Source organism: Oncorhynchus mykiss, chromosome 18 (genome assembly GCF_013265735.2).
Source record: "Oncorhynchus mykiss isolate Arlee chromosome 18, USDA_OmykA_1.1, whole genome shotgun sequence".
NCBI classification, from domain to species: domain Eukaryota; kingdom Metazoa; phylum Chordata; class Actinopteri; order Salmoniformes; family Salmonidae; genus Oncorhynchus; species Oncorhynchus mykiss.
Window position 1 is genome coordinate 28,788,240 of NC_048582.1, and position 25,242 is coordinate 28,813,481.

At 45.1% G+C, this 25,242-nt stretch overlaps 1 protein-coding gene across 1 annotated transcript in view; it reads right to left on the minus strand.

Moving 5' to 3' along the window:
• Nucleotides 1-17,116, minus strand: part of LOC110495974 (A disintegrin and metalloproteinase with thrombospondin motifs 5) — a 34,006-nt gene extending 16,890 nt beyond the window's left edge. The window contains exons 1-4 of the mRNA XM_021571544.2: nt 15,769-17,116; nt 2,128-2,260; nt 1,294-1,461; nt 624-907 (exon numbers count right to left, since the gene is read on the minus strand). Of these exons, the coding sequence (XP_021427219.2) occupies nt 624-907; nt 1,294-1,461; nt 2,128-2,260; nt 15,769-16,851 (1,668 nt within the window). The 5' untranslated portion in view covers nt 16,852-17,116. The remainder of the gene's footprint in view (nt 1-623; nt 908-1,293; nt 1,462-2,127; nt 2,261-15,768) is intronic.
• Between the last annotated feature and the right edge of the window lie 8,126 nt (nt 17,117-25,242).

Below are 25,242 nucleotides of genomic sequence, written 5' to 3' on the forward strand. Positions count from 1 at the left end.
CCTCTCCTTGTTTTATAGTGTCTCTCAATGCTATTGTTGGCACTCTCACCCTACTCACCCTACTCCACAGTCCACCCGCCCCCCTCTACTACCACTCTCCCTACACTCCTCCCTCTCTCCCACCTTCATTCCTCTCACCAAGTAGTATAATTTGAGATGTTGTCACCCTATTGGGCAGGAGGTAGCCTAGTGGTTATAGCGTTGGGTGAGTAATCGAAAGGTCGCTGGTTGGAATACTGAGCCGACAAGGTGAAAATCTGTTGATGTGCCCTTGAGCAAGGTACTTAACCCTAATGTGCTCCAGGGGTGCCATACTACTATGGCTGATCCTGTAAAACAACACATTTCACTGCACCTATCTGGTGTTTGTGACAATACATTTTATTTATAATTTTTGCATTGTTGCCTCCCGTTCCTTCTCTCAACACTCTTCCTCTCCTCTCCTTCCCATCCCCTCCTTTCCTCCCTCCCTCCTTCCCTCTCCAGAGAATAATACATCATAATAAAGTAGCACTCATCCCTTTCACTACCTTCCACCCTGTCTATGCTGTCAGACTATTGCGTTGTTGCTGCCCATTCCCTCTCCTCCCCTCCCGCCCTCTCGCCCTCCGCCCTGTCCTTACCGAGTAGTGTCTCTTGCGGGTCTTGTCCACGCACTTTCCCTGGAGGCAGATGCGACCCTTGCCACACGGCGTGCCCTCCACGGCGGGCAGCTTCTTGGTCAGGCACACCATCTGGCCCTGGCGTATCACTGCACACCACAGGCGGGCGCACACGTCCATGCCTGGGCAGACCGTGTACTCAGGCCCAAACGCCAGGCGGCACTGGCGCACGGCGTCATAGCTCTGGCCGGGCAGCTCCTCTGAGCCGAGCATGGGCTGGCGAGGAGAGTCCAGGAGACAGTCGGCTGTAGAGGGGGAGAGAGGTAGACATGGTGTCCAATGCCAACGGCTGTTTGTCTGTCTGGTTTGTCAAACCTATGATCATTCTACTCTGCCACTCGATAGTTGTGAAGGGACATTGGATTCAATTTGGCAAAGACAACAGCACATTAACTATGTACAGTAGGTGAGTCCATTGTTTAACCAAGTAAGTTATTCTCCTGACATTTACAATAAAAACTTGGTTAACTCCCCAACCATTAGTTCAGGGATAGTCAACTCTAGGCCTGGAGTGCCAAAATTCTTCTGGATTTCATTCTCTCCTCTCCTCTCTCCTCTTCTCATCCCCCCTCTATCCTATCCTGCCATTCTTCCCTGCTCTCCTTCACTCATCTCCCTCTTCATGTCTTACCGTTGCCATCGTCAAAGAAGTCAGTGATGGTAGCTGAGGTGCAGCGGCTCCAGGGTTTGGAGGCGTCGATGGAGGTCAGGATGGAAGACATGAGACGCTTGTCCGCGCTGGCGCCAAAACGCTCTTCGCAGAACTTGGAGTCGTCGTGGGACAGGCCCAGCAAGTGGCCTTTGGTTCACAGACAGAGAGACGGACAGGCAGGCAGAAATACAAATAATTTTGGGGGGGTGTTTGTTACACAGTGAGCATCGTGTTCTTGAGAGTGTGTATTTGTATTTACTAAGAATCCCCATACTCTTCCTGGAGTCCAAACATGATTAAGGCAACTACATCACAAAAAATAAATAAAACAGTACAACATATACAACACATTATTACACCACTACTCTACCATTACATATTTTCAATACAAAATGCATAATACCACAATACAACAATATTACAACATTACAATGTACGTGTGTTAGCGTGTGTCTGCGTATGTGTGTGTGTGCCTGTGTTTATGTCTCTTCACAGTCCACTTCATTCCATAACCTGTAGTTGTATCTGTTTTTTTTTCCATCAGATTTTACTGCTCGCTTGAGTTACTTGATGTGGAATAGAGTTCCATGTAGTCATGGGTCTATGTAGTATTGTGTTTTCCAGAGTCTGTTCTGGATTTGGGGACTATGAAGAGACCCCTGGTGACAGTGATAGCAATAGAGTTTGGATGTGTGTTTGCATGTGCTTACGTACTTAAACAAATGTGTGGGAATGTGAGTGTGTATGTATGTATTGGCAGGTAATTGAGTGTGTGTGTGTATGTTTGTATGCAGGTGTGTGAGCGGTGCCCACCTATCTCGTGTGCCACGGTGAAGGCGGCATGAAGTCCGTCGTCCTCTATGACGGCACAGCTCCTCTCTGGTGAGCAGATGGTGCCAACATCGGCCATGCCCAGTGTGTCACACGAGTGGTGCCCACACAGGTCCTATACAGGGGGCACAAGCAAGTGGAAAGGGTGATATTACATAAAAATACTTGCCTGCACATTGCTTTACATATGGCTTTACTTTGTCCATCACCTGAGATTGAATGTATGTGCCATGTTAAATGTTGATTTTAAGTTAGTGTAAAGTTAGGGCACACATATATACTGCAGGACTCACACACACACACCAAAACACAGACAATGCAAGGACAAGCTAGAAAGATTATAGATGAGAAATGAGAGGAGATCAGATGTCAATAGACCTTATTTGACCCATAATTGTTGATTCACTATATTTCTGCTCTTTCTTCAACCAATCAATCAATCAATAAATATCTCTCTTTCTCTCTCTCTCATAGGGCACTGTGTATTACCCAGTGTTCCAGCTCCCACACAGATCTACACAGATGATGCCCAGAGGGCTTGAAGCTACTCTGCTGTGTAGAGGAATCAATCAGTCAATCAAACACTGTGTCCCTATGCCATCGACTGTCTCGTTCTCCGAAACACAGACACACATGCACGCACACGGACACACACACACACAGAGACACAAGTATATATGCACACACAGACACACATAGGCATGCACACACATAAACACACACACTCTCACAGTATACATACAGTGTGTACATTATTAACTGTAAAAGTGCACGTCTCATGTATGAATGAGATAAGGGCACACACACACACACACACACACACACACACACACACACACACACACACACACACACACACACACACACACACACACACACACACACACACACACACACACACACACACACACACACACACACACACACACTCCTCTCCACTCCACCCACCAACACAGGCCCCCCTCCCACACACATCCTGGGGACAGGATGAATCCCTTGATAAGTGGTGTTGACAGGCCCGTTGTGCCCTTTGTGAGAGACTCTCTGGGGTGTGTATTTACTTGTCTCAGATGGAGCACTTTAGGAACAAACCCGTCTATGTTCTGTTCTGGGCTCTCCAACACATGACCAACAGGGGGGAACGCCTCATACACATACTCTAGACACAAACTCTGTCTGTGTCCAAAATGATACCCAATTCCCTACATAGTGCACTATTTTTGACCAGGGTCTATGGGGCCATTAGAGCCATTTCGGCCTTAGCCCTAGTGTGGTACCCTATTTACCCTATATACTGAACATCTTAGGGCTCTGGTCAAAAGTAATGCACTATGTAGGGAATAGGGTGCCATTTCAGACACACTCTTGCTTTAGACAGAAACTCTTAAAAGAGAAAGTCCCCTACTTACTAAAGGAGAAATAAAAACAAAGTCAAATACAGTCCAGTCTGATTCCATTTCACTAAATGCATTGTGTTGGTCATTGTTAAGATTTTGACCCCTGATGTGTGTGCAGATGGAGAGAATAGACATGACATGTTTTCAACTCCTTGTTGTCACTATCAGATGAACTAGCCAATCGGGAGGGACATTGTAGAAACCAACATGTTCACCATAGATGTGCTGGTTTTCCTGTTTCTTACTTACTAGATGTCCCTGTCTCTCTTTCTCTCTCACTTTCACTCTCTTTTGTTCACTTGAACTTGTTGTCCCCAACTCGCTCTGCCTCCCACTCCCCCTTACACTCTGTCCCTGTCTCTCTCATGTTCCCTCTGTGTCTTTCTCACTTTCACTCTGTCTGTCTGTCTCTCTTTTTTTCCTTCTCCTCTCCCTCCCGCTCTTCAGTGTGTTTCCAGCTTGGTATTTTCCTTTTCATCCTACGGGGCTTTCACAGACATAGAGGGTGGACGAGAGAAAGAAAGAGGGAGGGTGAGAAAGAGAGAGCAAGAGAAATAAAGTTATGGAATCAGACACCTGGGGAAAGGGATGGGAGGATGGAGGAAATTAAAAGAGAGGAGGAAAGAATGGAGGGAATGGGATGTTATGGAAATATGAGGTATTTAGGTCAGTAGGTATATAAGGTATTTAGGTCAGTAGACAATCATATAAGAAGGCTGAGGGTGTGTGTGAGAAAGAAAGTTAGGGTGTGTTTGTGTTACATGAGTATGTGTGTGTGACATGCACCTGTGTGTGTGTGTGTGTGTGTGTGTGTGTGTGTGTGTGTGTGTGTGTGTGTGTGTGTGAGTCTCGGGTCAACTGGGGAACACACACTAGCTTCGTTCGAAAAAAAAAGTTCCACTCTGAGTAAAGGGAGAGTGTCAATCACAGACACACACACACACACTGTCAGTTGGTGGCGTTAGCGCGCTTGCACACACACACAAGCACCGCTAATACTGTATCATGGAGAGAGTCCAGAGAGACTAACCACAACAACTTGTCACTCAAAAATCAGTGTCAACAATGTAATCGTCAACTAACCGTGAAATGAATGGCCTGCCAATCATCGGTGAGAGTGACATTAGCCTATTAAATGGCAATTGTACTAGGCTAGAGCCCGCCCTTCAAAGTTTTTCCTGGTCAGGCCCTGACAAAACTCCTGGCCCAGTGACCTATGACACACATCTAAGCGGCTACTTTCATCCAATAACATGACAGTATCCTTCATATTCAACCATATCAGCCAATCAGAGAGACTGTGATTGTCATTCCAGAGGTAGGACATAAAAAGGCAAAATCCTAGGGCAGCAGTTCTACTCTGAGATGCTTTGTGAATATCATCCCTGACCTTAACTGCTAGTTGATCATTTAACTTCATGGCATTGTTTTGTCTACTAAACAAATCAGATAGCAAAAGACAGACCCCCTTCCAAAACATCCATATGTCCATACTCTATCATTCCAACTCCAGTGCACATGCACACACTCTATCATATGTGCCGTGGAGAATTGAATATGTACGCAAGTGTATTATTTGACTTGAAAAGAGTGTGTCCTGTGTGCTCTCCTGTCTCTTCTCCTCCTCGCTCATGTTTGTTTTGAGTGTGTATGTGTGAGTGTGTGTCGGCTTACAGTGTTTCTGCTTACAGTGTGTGTGTGCTTTTATATTGTGTGTGTGTACTGTGTATACAGTGTGTGTCTGCTGTGTGTGTGTGTGTGTGTGTGTGTGTGTGTGTGTGTGTGTGTGTGTGTGTGAACATGCGCACATGTGTTTAAGGTGTGTGAGTTTCCCGGTCCTCTCCTCCTAATAGGTAGGCCTATATCTCCTCTGTTTGTTATAAGACTGGGGTATTTCACAGGTCCTATATTTCATGCCTATATAAACTCTGCCATTCAACTTTCGACCTATCACTCGGTCCACGTGATTGGTCAGGAACATCTTGTTATATGCTATAGCTGCCTGGTAAGAGTGTGTGATAGGCTACTCTGCATCACAGATTATGAATGAACTTTTCAGACCCGGCACCAGCATAAGATTGTGTGTTTTGTGTATACATTGACAATAACCTGTCTGGGAACGGGGTTCCGCTAGCGGTGAAATTGCAGGGCGCCAAATTCAAACAACAGAAATCTCATAAATCTAATTTCTCAAACATACAAGTATTAGGCACCATTTTAAAGAAAACATTCTTGTTAATCCAGCCATAGTGTCTGATTTCAAAAAGGCTTTACAGCGAAAGCTCCACAAATGATTATGTTAGGTCACCACCAAGTCACAGAAAATCACAGCCATTTTTCCTGCCAAAGAGAGTTGTCACAAAAAGCAGAAATATAGATAAAATGAATCACTAACCTTTGATGATCTTCATTAGATGACACTCATAGGACTTCATGTTACACAATACATGTGTTTTGTTCGATAAAATTAATATTGATATCCAAAAATCTAACTTTACATTGGCGTGTTATGTTCAGTAGTTCCAAAACATGCGGTGATTTTGCAGAGAGCCACATCAATTCACAGAAATACTCATCATAAACATTAATAATAGATACAACTATTATACATGGAACTTTAGATAAACTTCTCCTTAATGCAACCGCTGTGTCAGATTTCAATTTTTTTTAACGGAAAAAGCATACCATGCAATAATCTGAGTACGGCGCTTAGAGCCCATAGCGCTATCCGCCATGTTGTGTAGTCAACATTAGTCAGAAATAGTATTATAAATATTCACTTACCTTTGATGATCTTCATCAGAATGCACTCCCAGGAATCCCAGTTCTACAGTAAATGTTTGATTTGTTCGATAAAGTTCATAATTTATGTCCAAACACCTTCTTCTGTTACCGCGTTTAGTAAACAAATCAAAACTCACGAGACGGACGGAAATTCCCAAAAGTTATATTACTGGTCGTAGAAACATATCAAATGATGTATAGAATCAATCTTTAGGATGTTTTTATAAATATCTTCAATATTGTCCCAACCGGAGAATTCCTTTGTCTGTAGAAAAGCAATGGAACTAGAGGTAACTTTCTCATGACCGAGCGTCTCGAGCCCATGGCTCTCTGCCAGACCTCTGACTCATTCCCCTCTCATTCAGCCCCCCTTCACAGTAGAAGCCTGAAACAATGTTCTAAAGACCGTTGACATCTAGTGAGGGCCTTAGGAAGTGCAACATGACCAATATCCCACTGTATCTTCAATAGGGGCTGAGTTGAAAAACTACAAACCTCAGATTTCCCACTTCCTGGTTTGTTTTTTTAAAGGGTTTTTGCCTGCCATATGAGTTCAGTAATGCTCACAGACATTCAAACAGTTTTAGAAACTTGAGAGTGTTTTCTATCCAATACTACTAATAATATGCATATATTAGCATCTGGGACAGAGCAGGAGGCAGTTTACTCTGGGCACGCTTTTCATCCAAAAGTGAAATTGCTTTGAGCAAAGCCACTGGGCTGTGCACCACTGGTGTGGCATGTCTGTCTGTCTGGTGAAACTAACAGGGACATCTGCAGGGTACTGTTCTTTAACATAGAAACAACAGTAATTGAACTTCTCAATAATGAATAAGAGGGCAGATCTGATCCTAGATCAGTAGTCCTACTTTGGGACGTTTTGCGAATACGTGCCCTTAACCTTCAACAGATACGTAACCTTCAACAAAAAGGAGATGTAGCCTAACATTTCTATGCTTTCTTTGCTCTCTGCATACACACTCTCGTTCTCAGAGTCCTCCCTCTGTCCCTCTCTCTCTCCCTGTCTCTTTCTCAAAGTCCACACACACTCTCGCTCCTTCTCTCTTTCTCTGTGTCCTCTCTCTATCACTCTAGCCCCCTCGATCTTTCTCTCTCTACCTCTCTCTCTGGCAACAAGGAAACCTTAAACACGTATGTCCTAGTGCACGAGGGAACAATCAAAGAGGCTACAATAAACATCTCAATTGACAAACAGTACAGAGAGAAGGTGATATGGACCTAGTTATGAATCACTGTTCATGACTCTGAATGATCGGCTATGAAAAGCCAACTGACAATTACTCCTAACGTTCTGACCTGTTGCACCCTCTACAACCACTGTGATTATTATTATCTGACCCTGTTGGTCATTTATGAACGTTTGAACATCTTGGCCATGTTCTGTTATGGCCATGTTAGGCCATGTTCTTCCAGCACAGCCAGAAGAGGACTGGCCACCCCTCAGAGCCTGGTTCCTCTCTAGGTTTCTTCCTAGGTTCTGGCCTTTCTAGGGAGTTTTTCCTAGCCACCGTGCTTCTACATCTGCATTGCTTGCTGTTTGGGGTTTTAGGCTGGGTTTCTGTACAGCACTTTGTGACCCCGATGTAAAAAGGGTGTCATAAATACATTTGATTGATTGAGGATGTCATGTTTAGGGGGAATATTTCCATGCTGCATATTCATGTAATTATGTTTTCTTGGTTATTTCAAGTTGATTATTTCTGGGCTCTTTGTTTCTCTCTATGTCAGGGTTCCTAACTGGCGGCCCGCCGAGAACAATTTTATCCCCCCCCCCCCAAGTTTTCTGAGCGAACAACTAGTGTTTTTTTTGTATTACTTTTGATATTGTTGGACATAGACCGTAAAAACACCAACAAATCAACTCCAAGTGATTGTAATTTTGGAAATATGTTTCAAAGTATTCTCACACATAATGATCATATTCAAATGTAAGCAATGTTTGAAAGGATGATGTTTTAGTCAAATATTATATCCGTATGGCCTTCTTGTTAAGTTAAGAAGTTAAATTGCGGTCTACAAATGATTTATAATTATGTCCCAGCTCCCTGACCATCCACTCAAGAAAAAAAATAGGCCTGCGGCAGAATCTAGTCGATGATCCCTGCTCTATGTTCTGTCAGTAGAGAGCTCTTCTCTTCACAGTAAGGCTTTGTTTAATGTCCCGGTCCCCAGCGAGAGCAGTCATGCGTCCGGTCACACTGTGATGTAACCCCCAATAATCACACACAGGCACGCACATACACACGCGCATGCCGACACGCGCAATCCCACAAATGCACACACATACAAATTACAAATGCATACACACACAGAGTCCCCTCAATGTGTCTCTTGTTCGGTCCTGGTGCGGCATGCACAGAGCCCAGTGATACAGGCACAGGGTCAGCTCACTCGGGACACGGGGGTGTTGGAACAGGAGTAATTGGACCCATGCATGAATAACCTCAAGTTCCAATAAAATCCCCCCCTCTACATCTCCAAAGAATGGATAGGTCTTGTCTCTGACTGTGAGAATGTAATATAATGATGGATTTGACTTCTATTGAATGAGCGTGACTCACCCAAGCTACGACACTTACTTCTTTGATGACAAGCTACAGCAATGAGGGACAACTGAATGGAAGGGTTGTATTTTAAAGATACAGTGATCTAACACTACAGCCAATCATGGAATCAGAGTTCAAATCCTATTGGCTGAGGGGATTCACTGACCTTTGACCTTTTGATATGTCATGGTCCACTCCAAACACCTTTCAGGTGTTATAATGTTTTTATGCTATGGAGTTGTTACTGTTGTTATGAACTGTCACTTGCCCCTGGGTAGTGCCTGCGCGAGGTATCTGTGCCCGTTGTTCCAACCACTGTACCATCCATGCCACCTTACCCCCTGCCGGTGACACAGAGGGAAAGCACTGCCAAGTGGGTGGAAAGTCCATGCCCATGTAGGTGGTGGTAATAGTTGGCACACCGTGCTCCGCCAACTTGCCAAGCTGCCAACAGCATCCACCTGGGCGTCGGTGACAAAAAAAGTTACCTCGGTATTCCCGAGGTATTATTCATTTGTAATAATGACAATTACAACAATACTGAATGAACAATGAACACTTTTATTTTAACTTAATATAATACATAAATAAAATCAATTTAGTCTCAAATAAAAAATGAAACATGTTCAATTTGGTTGAAATAATGCAAAAACTCAGTGTTGGAGAAGAAATTAAAACTGCAAGATGTGCCATGTATAAAAGCTAACGTTTACGTTCCTTGCTCAGAACACGAGAACATATGAAAGCTGGTGGTTCCTTTTAACATGAGTCTTCAATATTCCCAGGTAATAAGTTTTAGGTTGTAGTTATTATAGGAATTATGACCAGTCGACTATTTCTCTCTATACCATTTGTATTTCATATACCTTTGACTATTGGATGTTCTTACAGGCACTTTAGTATTGCCAGCCTAATCTCGAGAGTTGATAGGCTTGAAGTCATAAACAGCGCTGTGCTTCAAGCATTGCTTAGAGCTGCTGGTAAACGCAGGAAAGTGCTGTTTGGATGAATGCTTACGAGGCTGCTGCTGCCAACCACCGCTCAGTCAGACTGCTCTATCAAATACCAAATCATAGACTTAATTATAATAAACACAAAGAAATACGAGCCTTTGGTCATTAATATGGTCAAATCCGGAAACTATCATTTCGAAAACAAAACGTTTATTCATTCAGTGAAATACAGAACAGTTCCGTATTTTATCGAACGGGTGGCAACACTAAGTCTAAATATTGCTGTTACATTGCACAACTTCAATGTTATGTCATTACTATGTAAACTTCTGGCAAATTAATTACGGTCTTTGTTAGGAAGAAATCTTCACACAGTTCGCAACGAGCCAGGTGGCCCAAACTGCTGCATATACGCTGACTCTGCTTGCACTGAACGCAAGAGAATTTCCCTAGTTAATGTTGCCTGCTAACATGCATTTCTTTTAACTAAAAATGCAGGTTTAAAAAAAATATACTTCAGTGTATTGATTTTAAGAAAGGCATTGATGTTTATGAATAGGACCATTTGTGCAACAATTGTGCTTTTTTTCGCGAGTATGCTTTTGTTAAATCATCACCTAGTGTAGTAGGCTGTGATTCGATGATAAACTAACGGGCACAGCTTTGATTATATGCAAAGCAGGACAAGCCAGTTAACGTAGTAATATAATCAACCGTGTGTAGTTAACTAGTGATTATGTGAAGATTGATTGTTTTTTATAAGTTTAATGCTAGATAGCAACTTAGCTTGGCTCCTTGCAGCCACAAGGTCCTTTTGATGCTGCTCTTGGTGGTCAGTCTGTAATCGGCCATAATCGACGTCCAAAAAGGCAGATTACCGATTGTTATGAAAACTTGAAATCGGCCATAATTAATCGACCATGCCGAACTTACTTTTTTACTTATTTTGTGCATAATGTTGCTGCTACCATCTCTTATGACCGGAAAGAACTTCTGGACATCAGAACAGCGATTACTCACCACGAACTGGCAGAAGCTTTTTTTTCCTTTTACGAGTCCGACGAGCCTGACGTGAACGACATACTGCTTTCCCGGGAACAGGCCCAAATCCCTGAAATTTGCGTGAAGAGACAACAGAGAAAAAGAGGACGTAGGTTGTGCTGCCTTCTGAGAATTTGTAGGCAATCGAATAAACCCCCCCTGCCTTCCGTTCTACTAGCTAACGTGCAGTCATTGGAAAATAAAATCGACGACCTACGAGGAAGATTAAACTACCAACAGGACAATAGAAACTGTAATATCTTATGCTTCACGGAGTCGTGGCTGAATGATGGTATTATCAACATACAGCTGGCTGGTTATACACTGTATCGGCAGGATACAACAGCAGCGTCTGGTAAGACAAGGGGTGGCGGACTATGCATATATGTAAACAACAGCTGGTGCATGATATCTAAGGAATTCTCGAGGTTTTGCTCGCCTGAGGTAGAGTATCTCATGATCTCAAGCTGTAGACCACACTAATCTACCTTGAGAATTTTCATCTGTATTTTCATACCACCACAGACCGATGTTGGCACTAAGACCGCACTCAATGAGCTGTAGTCTGCCATAAGCAAAAAGGAAAACGCTCATCCAGAGGCGGCACTCCTAGTGGCCGGGGACCTAATGCAGGGAAACTTAAATCTGTTTTACCAAATTTCTATCAGCATGATAAATGTGCAAGCAGTGGGGAAAAAAAAATTCAAGACCACCTTTACTCCACACACAAGCGATGCGTACAAAGCTCTCCCTCACCCTCGCTCTCCATTTAGCAAATCTGACCATAATTTTACAAGCAAAAATTAAATCAGGAAGCCCCATTGACTCGGTCAAATAAAAAAGTGGTCAGATGAAGCAGATGCTAAGCTACAGGACTGTTTTGCTATCACAGACATGAATATGTTCTGGGATTGTTCCTAAGGCATTGAGCAGTACACCACATCAGTCATTGGCTTCATCAATAAGTGCACCGATGACGTCGTAACCACAGTGACTGTATGTATATATCCCAACCAGAAACAATGGATAACAGGCAACATCCGCACTGAGCTAAAGGCTAGAGCTGCCACTTTCAAGGAGCAGGACTCCAACCAGGAGGCTAATAAGAAATCCCGCTATGCCCTCCAACGAACCATCAAACAGGCAAAGTATCAATACAGGTCTAAGATCGAATCGTACTACACCGGCTCTAATGCTTGTTGGATGTGGCAGGGCTTGTAAACCATTACAGACTACAAAGGGAAGCACAGCCGAGAGCTGCCCAGTGACACTAGCCTACCAGACTAGCTAAACTACTTCTATGCTCTCTTCGAGGCAAATAACAGTGAAACATGCATGAGAGTGCCAGCTGTTTGGACGACTGTGTGGTCACGCTCTACGCAGCCAATGTGAGTAACAGGTCAACATTCAAAAGGCCACAGGGCCAGACGGATTACCAGGATTTGTACTGCGAGCATGAGCTGACCAACTGGAAAGTGTCTGTAATACCAACATGTTTTAAGCAGACCACCATAGTTCCTGTTCCAAAGTAAACAAAGGTAACCTGCCTAAATGACTACCGACCCGTAGCACTCATGTCTGTAGCCAATAAATGCTTTGAAAGACTGGTCATGGCTCACATCAACACCATTATTCCAGAAAACCTGGACCCACCCTAATTTTCATACCGCCCTAACAGATACACAGATGATGCAATCTCTATTGCACTCCACACTGCCCTTTCCCACCTGGACAAAAGGAACACCTATGTGAGAATGCTATTAACTGACTAGAGCTCAGAGTTCAACACCATTGTGCCCTCAAAGCTCATCAATAAGCTAAGGACCCTGGGACTAAACACCTCCCTCTGCAACTGGATCCTGGACTTCATGACAGGCCACACCCAGGTGGTAAGGGTAGGTAACAACACATCTGCCACACTGATCCTCAACACAGGGGCTCCTCAGGGGTGCGTGGTCAGTCCCCTCCTGTACTCTCTGTTCACTCATGACTGCACGGCCAGGCTTGACTCCAACACCATCATTAAGTTTGCCGATGACACAACAGTGGTAGGCCTGATCACCAACAACGATGAGACAGCCTATAGGGAGAAAGTCAGAGATCTGGCCGTGTGGTGCCAGGACAACCATCACTCCCTCAACGTGATATAGACAAAGTTGACAAAACCTATTCCCCCTCAGATGAGTGTAAATATTTGGCATGGGTCTTCAGATCCTCAAAAGGTTCTACAGCTGCACCATCGAGAGCATCCTGACGGGTTGCATCACCACCTGGTATGGCAACTGCTCGGCCTCCGACCACAAGGCACTACAGAGGGTTGTGCATACGGCCCAGTACATAACTGGGGCCAAACTTCCTGTTATCCAGGTCCTCTATACCAGGCGGTGTCAGAGTAAGGTCCTAAAAATTGTCAAAGAATCCAACCACCCTAGTCATCGACTGTTCTCTCTGCTACCGCATGGCAAGCGGGACCGGAGCGCCAAGTCTAGGTCCAAGAGGCTTCTAAATAGCTTCTACCCCCAGGCCATAAGACTCCTGAATATCTAATAAAATTGCTACTCAGACTTTTTGCATTGACCCCCTCTTCTTTTATGCTACTCTCTGTTATTATCTATGCATAGTCACTTTAATAACTCTACCTACATGTCCATATTACAACAGTTACCTCGACTAACCGGTGCCCCCGCACATTGACTCTGTACCGGTACCCCCTGTACATAAACTCAGCAAAAAAAAGAAACTTCCCTTTTTCAGGACCCTGTCTTTCAAAGATAATTCGTAAAAATCCAAGTAACTTCACAGATCTTCATTGTAAAGGGTTTAAACACTGTTTCCCATGCTTGTTCAATGAAACATAAACAATTAATGAACATGCACCTGCGGAACGGTTGTTAAGACACTAACAGCTTTCAGACACTAACAGCTTTTTAAGGCAATAAGGTCACAGTTATGAAAACTTAGGACACTAAAGAGGCCTTTCTGCTGACTCTGAAAAACACCAAAAGAAAGATGCCCAGGGTCCCTGCTCACCTACGTGAACGTGCCTTAGGCATGCTGCAAGGAGGCATGAGGACTGCAGCTGTGGCCAGGGCAATAAATTGCAATGTCTGTACTGTGAGACAACTAAGACAGACTGTCCGCAATAGACTGAGAGGCTGGACTGAAGGCTTGTAGGCCTGTTGTAAGGAAGGTCCTCACCAGACATCACCAGCAACAACGTCGCCTATGGGCACAAATCCACCATCGCTGGACCAGACAGGACTGGAAAAAACTGCTCTTCACTGACGAGTCGCGGTTTTGTCTCACCAGGGGTGATGGTCGGATTTGCGTTTATTGTCTAAGGAATGGGCATTACACTGAGGCCTGTACTCTGGAGTGGGATCGATTTGGAGGTGGAGGGTCTGTCATGGTTTTGGGTGGTGTGTCACAGTATCACAGGACTGATCTTGTTGTCATTGCAGGCAATCTCAACGCTGTGCGTTACAGGGACGACATCCCCCTCTCTCATGTGGTACCCTTCCTGCAGGCTCATCCTGACATGACCCCCGAGCATGACAATGCCACCAGCCATACTGCTTGTTCTGTGTGTGATTTTCTCCAAGACAGGAATGTCAGCGTTCTGCCATGGCCAGCTAAGAGCCTGGATCTCAATTCCATTGAGCACGTCAGGGACCTGTTGGATCGGAGGGTGAGGGCTAGGGCCATTTTGGAGGGTGAGGGCTAGGCCCCCCCCCCAGAAATATCTGGGAACTTGCAGGTGTCTTGGTGGAAGAGTGGAGTAACATCTCACAGCAAGAACTGGCAAATCTTGTGCAGTCCACGAGGAGGAGATGCACTGCAGTACTTAATGCAGCTGGTGGCCACACTGTTCATTTTGATTTTGACCCCCCTTTGTTCAGGGACACATTATTCCATTTCTGTTAGTCACATGTCTGTGGAACTTGTTCAGTTTATGTCTCAGTTGTTGAGTCTTGTTATGTTCATACAAATATTTACACATGTTAAGTTTGCTGAAAATAAACACAGTTGACAGTGAGAGGATGTTTCTTTTTTTTGCTGAGTTTAGTCTCGCTATTGTTATTTACTGCTGCTCTTTAAAACTACTTATTTGGTTTATTATTCATATTTTGTAAACTGCATTGTTGATTAGGGGCTTGTAAGTAAGCATTTAACTGTAAGGTCTACCTACACCTTTGACTGATAAAATGTGATTTGATTTGATATATGTGTTTGAGCTTTTGACAGTCCCAGCTCTGCTCAGAGAAAAACAATGTTGGAGGGGGAAAAAAAGAAAACTGGAAGGAAAAAAAAACATAGGGCTGAAGGTTGGCTGCAGTTTCTGGTTGAGAGAAATATTCTGAACACTAACCTTCAGCTGATTTCAAGTTCATCCCTTCAACCCTGGAAGAATGTGCGTGCGCAGCAGCGGGTGCGAGAGATCACATGGGCTCGAGACATTGGTTGTCAGGGAACTGGGAGAGTCTGAGACAGAGGAGACTGCCCATAAAAACACAAGCGGAGGAAACGCTCTTTTTTAGGGTGGTTATAAGACACGCGCGAGAGCCCACACAGAGGAGGGAGGGTGTGCAAGATAGACAGAGAGAAATAGAGAGAGAGACGCACACTCACTCAATTTGGAAACACTAAACCGATGCAGATTTCTGCTTGATAACAACAATGTAATAAACATATTATGAGCCAAATGACTCTTGAATAACAGGTAAGAGGACATAAACGGTCTGTCACGCAAGCAGTACCATACCGTAACACCTCATTTTAAAATGCTCTAGTCCAGTGAGTGGGAAGGGATGGAGCTGGCGCGCAGTGGTATGTGTTTTGTCTGGGGGGGGTCGAACTCTGTGGTTTTGTTTGTTTGTTTACCTGCCTGGTGAAGAGGATGGCGGCGTCGTGGTGGTGCTGGTTGTCGTCGTCCAGTGGGTTCTGCTGGTTCTGCCACTTGCAGAAGCTCTTGAGCGTGGCGGCTGCGTTCTTGGACACCTCCAACCCCTCCTTCTCCGTGACCATGGTCACCTTCACAACGGACAGGCGGATGGGGTTCTCGATGCTGGCATGGCCGTACAACTTGGAAGCGATGGAAGCCAGCGTGAGCAGGTAGTGGTGTAGGTCCTTGCCGTACTTCTTGGACATGGACTCGTCAGCGACCAGCAGAAGCTCCACGTGCCTGGCGCGCGAAACTGACCTCTTGCGCCGACTTCCCAGTGAGGGCGGAGAGACAGGTTTGGAGAACTGCTTCCACCATCTTCTGCCGTGCGCTCTGCTTCGCTCCTCGCCCCTGTCCAGGGTGACACCGTGCGTGTTGCGTTTCCCGTTCCCTCTGCCCTTACGCCGGTGTTTCCTCGATGCATCCATGCGCCCGCGCCCTTCCTTGGTCCCACAGCTCTCGCTCACAGGCATGGCTTCGAATCTGAAGCGCTCCTGTGTGAAGTAGTGGAGCGCGCTCTCCGCATCCTTGTCATCCAGCAAACGCACGTCGCTATCGTGTCCCTTGGCTCGGATGAGGGGTGTGATTGTGTAGCGTGCGTGTTTCAAAGCGAAAAAGCCCTCTAGACCCCCACCACAGAGGCTGAAAACCGCCAGGGACTTGGGGTTGGAGTCCACGGTTCCCCGGTACACACACTCCCGGTGCAGAGGCGAGGCGCTTTCTCCCGCTCCCATCAGGGCCATCACATATTTCGGACTGAAGTGATGTGACAAAATTGACTCATCCCTCTCCATATCTAACTGAAACCTTCTCCCGTCCATGTAGAGTAGGTAACCAACCTTCCCACCTCCATGGTAAATCCGATCGACTGTCCGCACAACACCCTCTTTTGCAGGTGGAGCGAAAGCCCTGAAAGTGGTGAGACCGGCGGCGAGCACCGCATCGCAGCCCGTATGCAACTCCACGATGCACAGCAAAAGAATCCTAAACACCAACATGACTCCAGCAAAAGCACAAAACATCTTTACCCCAAAACAAGCAGTGCACGGCTAAACATTTATATTCCAACTAAAACAGCAATGGAAACGAAGAACAAACAATTTTCAGAACAGGTCCCGTTTGAATGCGCATGGTCTCGATATCCAGAATTCCCATGAAAAGTGTAAAAACACAGAAAAATGATGGCATCGGAGGGAATGGAATAAAAGACGCCGCGGAGATGTAAGAAAAGAGCAGCGGAGAACAGGGCTTGATGACCGAGCTGAACTTGGAGAACAAAACACAAAAGTTCCCTCTTAATAGAGGAGAGAAAAAAAGTCCTGCCCCTTTGCACTCACTCGCCACTCTACCCCCCCCCCCCCCCCCCCCCCCTTCTCTCTCTCTGCTGCGTTCTCGTGTCTGCCGAAATCAAAGCAAAGTCAAGCGCTGGAGGCTTCCGAGTTTGCAGTCCCACTCAACTCCCTTTTTTTGGTCCTATCCCCGGCGCCGAGACGCAAACACAAGAGTAAAGGAACACTATAACAAAGCATTTTTCAATAATGTCATCCATTCTTCAGCATTCCCACTAGTGGGGACAACAAGAGCGCGACAGTCTATCTGTGTGCGTTTTTAAGCGCACGAGCGTGTGTGTAGGCTAGATATGAGCGCGCGCAAGTGCTCAATTCGGGGTGTCATCCCTCAAAATCTTCTTCCTTTGTGAGTTATAAAAAAATACACTCGTGTTTTGGAAGGCGATATAAAAAAAAAACGTGCCGTCATTTACAGTAACAGGGCGTGCTAATGTCATTTACAGTCACTATGTACTGCTATGGAAAGCCAGCGCTATAATACAACGCTCCAGCTACCCCAGACGCCCGCGGAGTTAGCCTGCTCACTGTACAGAATAACGGCTATTGTGTGATGCGAGCAGGGGCATTCACTCTGGTGATGTGTGGGTCTATTGGAGATCATTTCATCATCACTACTACCAGCCACATAATGTCAACAATAACAACAACACTCAGTCACCACCACAACAACACTCAGTCACCACCACAACTCATAAGCTTCTGCTCTTGTTGTAGTAGGCCAAATAGAAAATAGCACTCTTTCTCTCAGCATTTGAATGGGTGTATTTAACACTTGTCTGTTATTTTTACACTTCCTAAGTGTGTCTCTTTTAATAATTGAAGGGGCAATTGTAACAGTGGGCTGTAGAGTGTCTGAAGTCAGAATTATGCAACTGTAGAGATGGATAATTTATGGCATTTTCAGAATAGAAGTTCTCACAGTTCAACTGTCTCAAGAAGTGTGTGTGTGTGTATGTCCTGTCCTGGCCAATGATTTCAAGTCTGTGTATATGGGCAGCAGCCTCTCTGTGCTAGTAATGGCTATTTAACAGTCTGATGGCCTTGAGATAGAAGCTGTCCAAGCTTTGATGCACCTGTACTGACCTCGCCTTCTGGATGATGGTGGGGTGAACAGGCAGTGGCTTGGGTGGTTGCTGTCTTTGATGATCTTTTTGGCCTTCCTGTGACATCGGGTGCTATAGGTGTTTGCCACTGGTAATGCGTTGTGCAGAACGCACCACCCTCTGGAGAGCCCTGCGGTTGTGGGCGGTGTAATTGCCGTACCAGGTGGTGGTACAGCCCGACAGCATCCTCTCAATTGTTCATCTATAAAAGTTTGTGCGGGTTTTAGGTGACAAGCCACATTTCTTCAGCCTCCTGAGGTTGAAAAGGGGCTGTTGTGCCTTCTTCACCACACTGTCTGTGTGGGTGGACCATTTCAGATTGTCAGTGATGTGTACGCTGAGGAACTTAAAACTTTCCACCTTCAATGCTGTCCCGTTGATGTGGAAAGGGGGGTGCACCCTCTGCTGTTTCCTGAAGTCCACGATCATCTCCTTTGTTTTGTTGATGTTGATTGAGAGGTTATTTTCCTGGAACCACACTCCCAGAGCCTTCACCTCCTCCCTGTAGGCAGTCTCGTTGTTGTTGGTAATCAAGTCTACTACTGTTGTGTCTGCAAACTTGATGATTGAGTTGGAGGTGTGCTTGGCCACACAGTCATGGGTGAACAGGGAGTACAGGAGGGGGCTGAGCACACATGCTTGTGCGGCCCCAGTGTTGAGGATCAGCGAAGTGGCGGTGTTGTTTCCTACCTTCACCACCTGGGGGAGGCATATCAGGAAGTCCAGGACCCAATTGCACAGGGCGGGGTTCAGACTCAGGGCCTCAAGCTTAATGATGAGCTTGGAGGGTACTATGGTGTTGAATGCTGAGCTATAGTCAATAAAAAACATTCACATAGGTATTCCTCTTGTCCAGATGTGATAGGGCAGTGTGCAGTGTGATGGTGATTGCATCGTCTGTGGACCTATTGGGGCGGTAAGAGAATTGAAGTGGGTCTGGGGTGACAGGTAAGGAAAGGTCGAAGAGGTTATGTTGCCTACCATCACCACCTGGAGGCGACCCTTCATGAAGTCTAGGACCAGGTTGCAAAGGGAGGAGTTCAGTCCCAGGTCCGTGAGGAGGGACTGTCAGTGTGTGTGTGTGTCTTGGCAATTGATTGTGTCTTTAGGGAAGTGTGTGTGTGTCACGGGTGTCATGCCTGTGTGTTTGGAGAAAGCTGCATCAAACATAGCAGTCTAGGGCCAAACTCTCAGAGGGGAAGTGTGACAATTCATGCGTCTCCAGCACTGTTTGTTTGCTAGTGTACTGGTGGCTGAGTCACAGAACAGTGTTTTCCCATAGGAGCCATCAAGTTACAGAGAGAGAGATATGGAAACTTTCTTCTGTTAGCTGCAAACACGCAAACACCCATACATACCCTCCCTCCCTCCATCCCACCAGTCCTCATTTGTCCCCTTGAGAAAGGCCTAGCTAAAACTTTAGGTTATCAATAAATGTGTATTTTTGTGTGGGTGAACCCTACTCTCCTCTACCGAGTGCCCATCCTCCCCCTCTAAAATCCTGAGATGTCCCTTGTTGTACTAATCCAGTAATAATGTGGCCTAGTATGAGAGAGCGAGAAAGAGGATGTGTGTGGGTGGACTTCTAAGCATGGCCAAAACATTAAACAGAACACAAGCAACACAGTTGACAAAAGAAAACAAGAAAACATTGTAAATACATTGTAAACCACTGAGGTGAATTCAGAATACATGTGCATTTTACAACTACATGTAAACCAATGACAGTCAATGCTTCTGCCGGTAATTTTTGGTGTGTTTGCTTACACAAAATCATGTGATTTGCTACACAAAGAACAACTTATAAAGCAATTGGTGATGATGGCAAAAAAAACTATATGGAAGGGGAGAGAGGTTAGGAAAGGGATAGAAAGAGTAGCCTAGATGGCATAGAAAGAGGAAAAGGAGGTGGGTGGGTAACAAAGACAACCTAAACAATCATACAGTATGGCGCTTGGGCATGGACAAACTGCATCTGCCACACATCCTCCAAAATGTTTCTGTCTTTCATTCCCTCTATCTCTCTCACACACACTGGATACGTTCTAATCCTGATCAGCTGAAATAGAGGATGTATGCTTGGGAACCATATGGGCCTGAACTAACCACCCCCTCATCTCCACTCACACGCGCGCACGCACACACACACACACACACACACACACACACACACACACACACACACACACACACACACACACACACAACAATGATAGATCACATGTTCTGCACAGGAGTCCCATAGTATCTAAAATACTCATCACCAAAACATGTGCATAACCACGTGTGCACAGACACGTGTGGAGCAGGGACAACCCGATTCTATAGTCGCCTGCTGTGGGGGAATCCATTACAGCTAATTGACACCGGACCTTTTTACATAACCAACTGGCTAAGTGGTGGTGGATGGTTCCAGAATTCCCAGAGCACAGCTCTTCATCTCGATGACTTTCGGTATATGTCCCAAATGGCACCCTGCTCCCTATATAGTGCACTACTTAGTACACTATGCAGGGAATAGGGTGCCATTTGGGATGCACACACTCTCTTTTACGCACAAACTCTCTCCCGCCCTCATCCATAATAGGCTACTAATGTCCGCTGGGGTAAAAATACATCAGATAAAGAACGTTGGCATAATAATGAGGATCACAACATTTGTTCTGGAGTGATGGATGACAAGTTGGCTTTGAGCCTTTCTAAAGGAGCCCCTCCCTCTCTTCATCTCTCCTCCATCCATCTCTTAATCGCTCTGAAGTGTGGTGTGCCTGTTCAGAGGCGCTCTCTCTTCTGTCATCCATTGCCGTTGCAGCCGTATGTGACAAGTACAGGGTGTCCACTAGGACCTAGGTCACAGAGGTAACATACCTACGACGGCGAAATAGGGCTCACTGTATAGGGCCTCTATATCAGGTGGTGTGAACGAAAGGTCCATAAAATTGTTAAAGACTCCAGCCACCCAAGCCATAGACAGTTCTCTCTGCTTCTGCACGGCATGTGGAACCGGTGCATCAAGTCTGACACCAAGTCTTCTGAACAGCTTCTGTCTCCCAGCCCTAACACTGCTAAATAGCTAACAAAATGATTACACACACCGAGTTGACCCTTTTTTGCACTGTCTCTATGCAAACTCAAAGGACCCTACCCAAATGCACACTAACACTTCAACACACACTTCATAATTTGTTCACATACACACCCACACACATACAATCATCACGCTCTGCTGCTACTCTGTTTATCATACATCCTGATGCCTAGTCAATCGATTATGGCAGCACCCAGCACCTCTCTGATTCAGAGCAGTTGGGTTAAATGTGGAAGACACATTTCAGTTGAATTCATTCAGTTATACAACTGACTAGGTATCCCCCTTTCCCTAGCCCTATACATATGTACAACTCCAGTATCCCTGCACATTGTAAATATGGTACTGGAACTGGCTGACGCTCTATATAGTATGATTACTTACTTTCTCATGTATTTCTTATTTCATATTTTTATTTATTGTGTGTTTTTGTTCTACCTTATGCTATTTTAAGTATTACATTTTTATTGATTACTGCATTGTTGGTTTTGGAGCTTGCAAGAATGGCATTTCACTGTACTTGTGCACGCAACATTAAAACTTGAAACTCTGTGGACGAACACAGTCTTCTGTACACACACATAGACAAGCCCACACGCAGACAGGAACACACATAAACACATACGTACGCATAGGGTTGCAAACTTAGGGTCGGAAACTTTCCGGTAAATTTCCGTAATAATTCTGGAAATTCTCCATGGGAAGTTAAGCCCTAGAATTTGGGGAATTTTGATTAAATTCATCAAAAAAGTTAACTTTTAACAGTGAACCTTTTTTGTGGGATACACATGAGGCAATTCTAGGTCTTGTGGCATATTTTGGCTAAACTATCCCCAATTCAATGGAATTGCAACCTTCTCCATGCACAGTGCATTCTTCCATCACATGTGCAGTGCACTCTTCCATCACATGCACAGCTGATTCTTAAGATCTTGCACGCTAATGAGATGCTATTGAGCCCACACTACTACACTGTCTGAACCAAGGACTATATGCTTTCTGGTAAGTTTTGATTACAATACTGGGTGGGGTGAATATATACATGATTTTTTGTTAACTAGTAAATAGTAGCAGCAGCACAGCCAGGTGGACTGGGGACAACAAGGAGTCACCATGCCAGGTAGTCCTGAGGCATGGTCCTAGGGCTCAGGTCCTCAGAGAGAGAGAGAAAGAAAGAAAGAGAGAAAGAGAATTAGAGAGAGCATACTTAAATTCACACAGGACACCGGATAAGACAGGAGAAATACTCCAGATATAACAGACGGTCTGAGCAGATTATTTGTTGCGATTGCAAACGTGATGAAATGGTGGTCCGATAGTCCAGGATTATGAGGAAAAACATTAAGATACACAACATTTATTCCATGGGACAAAACTAGGTCCAGAGTATGACTGTGGCAGTGAGTAGGTCCGGAGACATGTTGGACAAAACCCACTGAGTCGATGATGGCTCCGAAAGCCTTTTGGAGTGGGTCTGTGGACCTCCATGTGAATATTAAAATGTCCAAAAATTAGAATATTATCTGCTATGACTACAAGGTCCGATAAGAATTCAGGGAACTCAGTGAGGAATGCTGTATATGGCCCAGGAGGCCTGTAAACAGTAGCTATAAAAAGCGATTGAGTAGGCTGCATAGATTTAATGACTAGAAGCTCAATAGACGAAAACATCGGGTTTTTTTGTAAATTGAAATTTGCTATCGTAAATGTTAGCAACACCTCCGCCTTTGCGGGATGCACCAGGAGGTGAGGCCTCATTTAACACAGTAAATTCATCAGGCTTAAGTAGCCCTATTTTGAGATGTGAGGTATCACGATCTCTTTCAATAATGGCAGGAATGGAGGAGGTCTTTATTCTAGTGAGATTGCTAAGGCGAACACCGCCATGTTTAGTTTTGCCCAACCTAGGTCGAGGCACAGACACGGTCTCAATGGGGATAGCTGAGCTGACTACACTGACTGTGCTAGTGGCAGACCCCACTAAGCTGGCAAGTTGGCTAACAGCTTAGACCAGAGAAGGCTCGGCCTCTGATTCCGACTCACTGCTTAATGGGGAGAACCGGTTGAACGTTTCTGTCGGCTGAATGACACCAGTTGAGCATTCCTACAGCATTTCCCTCCAGAAGCCCTGAGAAAATTGTCCTGGTGCGGGGACCGTGGGGGGCGGGGGGGGGGGGGTTTGCTTGAGCCTGCTAACTGAGGAGTGTTAATTCACCTGTTTCCATTTTAAAACATTTATCTTACAAAGGAGTTGTTTAATCTAACGGCTTAATTAACTGCACATGGATTTGTATTTGTATTTTTGACAATTTATTTTCTAATCTTTACAGGATAATGCCATGGGCACTATCTGATGTGTGGAGACATTTCACTGCAGCTGATGTAGAAGGAACAGCTGTGTACATTTGTAAATACTGTGCCAAATCATATGTGAAGAATGCAACAAAGCTGCAGAATCATCTGGCCAAGTGCATAAACTTCCCTCAGCGCTCACCACAAGCAACCTCTGACAAAAGTCCCTCTACTTCTATTCGAGGTGAAAATGATGAATCAGACACCTTATCGATAGCAACAGCTCGAGCTGTGTATGCAACTGCTTCACCTCTGATGCACACAGGCAATGTGTATTGGAAGAGATTTCTGAATGTTTTCGACCCAGCATACACCCCTCCAACCAGACATGCTTTATTTACTCATTTGCTGGATGCAGAGTTCAACAGAGTTCAAGTGAACGTCAAGCAAATCATAGAGAAAGCAGGCTGTAATGCAATCATCTCTGATGGGTGGCTTGATGTTTGTCGGCAAGGAATAATTAACTACAGCAGACAGTATTCTATAAGAGAACAGACACAAGGGACAACAGATACACTGGTCTCTACATTGCAGATGAGCTGAAGGCAGTCATCAATGACCTTGGACCACAGAAGGTATTTGCACTGGTGACAGACAATGCTGCGAACATGAAGGCTGCTTGGTCTAAAGTGGAGGACCCTCCTACCCTCACATCCCACCCATTGGCTGTGCTGCTCATGCATTGAATCTGCTCCTCAAGGACATCATTGCACTGAAAACAATGGATACACTCTACAAGAGAGCCAAGGAAATGGTTAGCTATGTGAAGGGTCATCAAGTTATAGCAGCAATCTACCTCACCAAGCAAAGTGAGAAGAATAAGAGCACCACATTGAAGCTGCCCAGCAACACCTGTTGGTTTGGTGCTGTCATCATGTTTATCAGTCTCCTGGAGGGGAAGGAGTCTCTCCAAGAAATGGCCATATCACAGTCTGCCGATATGGACAGCCCCATCAAGAGGATCCCCCTGGATGAAGTCATTTGGGAGAGAGTGGTAAGCAGCCTGAAACCTATAGCAGTACCCCTTGCACTGATTGAGGGAGGCAATGTCATCCTGTCTGATGTTCAGACTCTGCTTGCAGATGTAAGAGAAGAAATCCATACTGCTCTGCCCACTTCACTGTTGCTCCAAGCAGAGGAAACGGCAGTTCTGAAATCCATTAAAAAGCGTGAAGACTTCTGCCTGAAGCCCATACACGCCATGTTTGACAGTCTCCTGGAGGGCAAGGAGTCTCTCCAAAAATGGCCATATCACAGTCTGCCAATATGAACAGCCCCATCAAGAAGATCCTACTGGATGATGTATTTTGAGAGAGTGGTAAGCAGCCTGAAACCTATAGCAGTAGCCATTTCATGGATTGAGGGAGACAATGCCATCCTGTCTGATGTTCAGAGACTGCTTGCTGATGTTCTGAAAGAGCTTCAAAATCTGGACCCCTACAAATCAGCCGGGCTAGACAATCTGGACCCTCTCTTTCTTAAATTATCTGTCGAAATTGTTGCAACCTCTATTACTAGCCT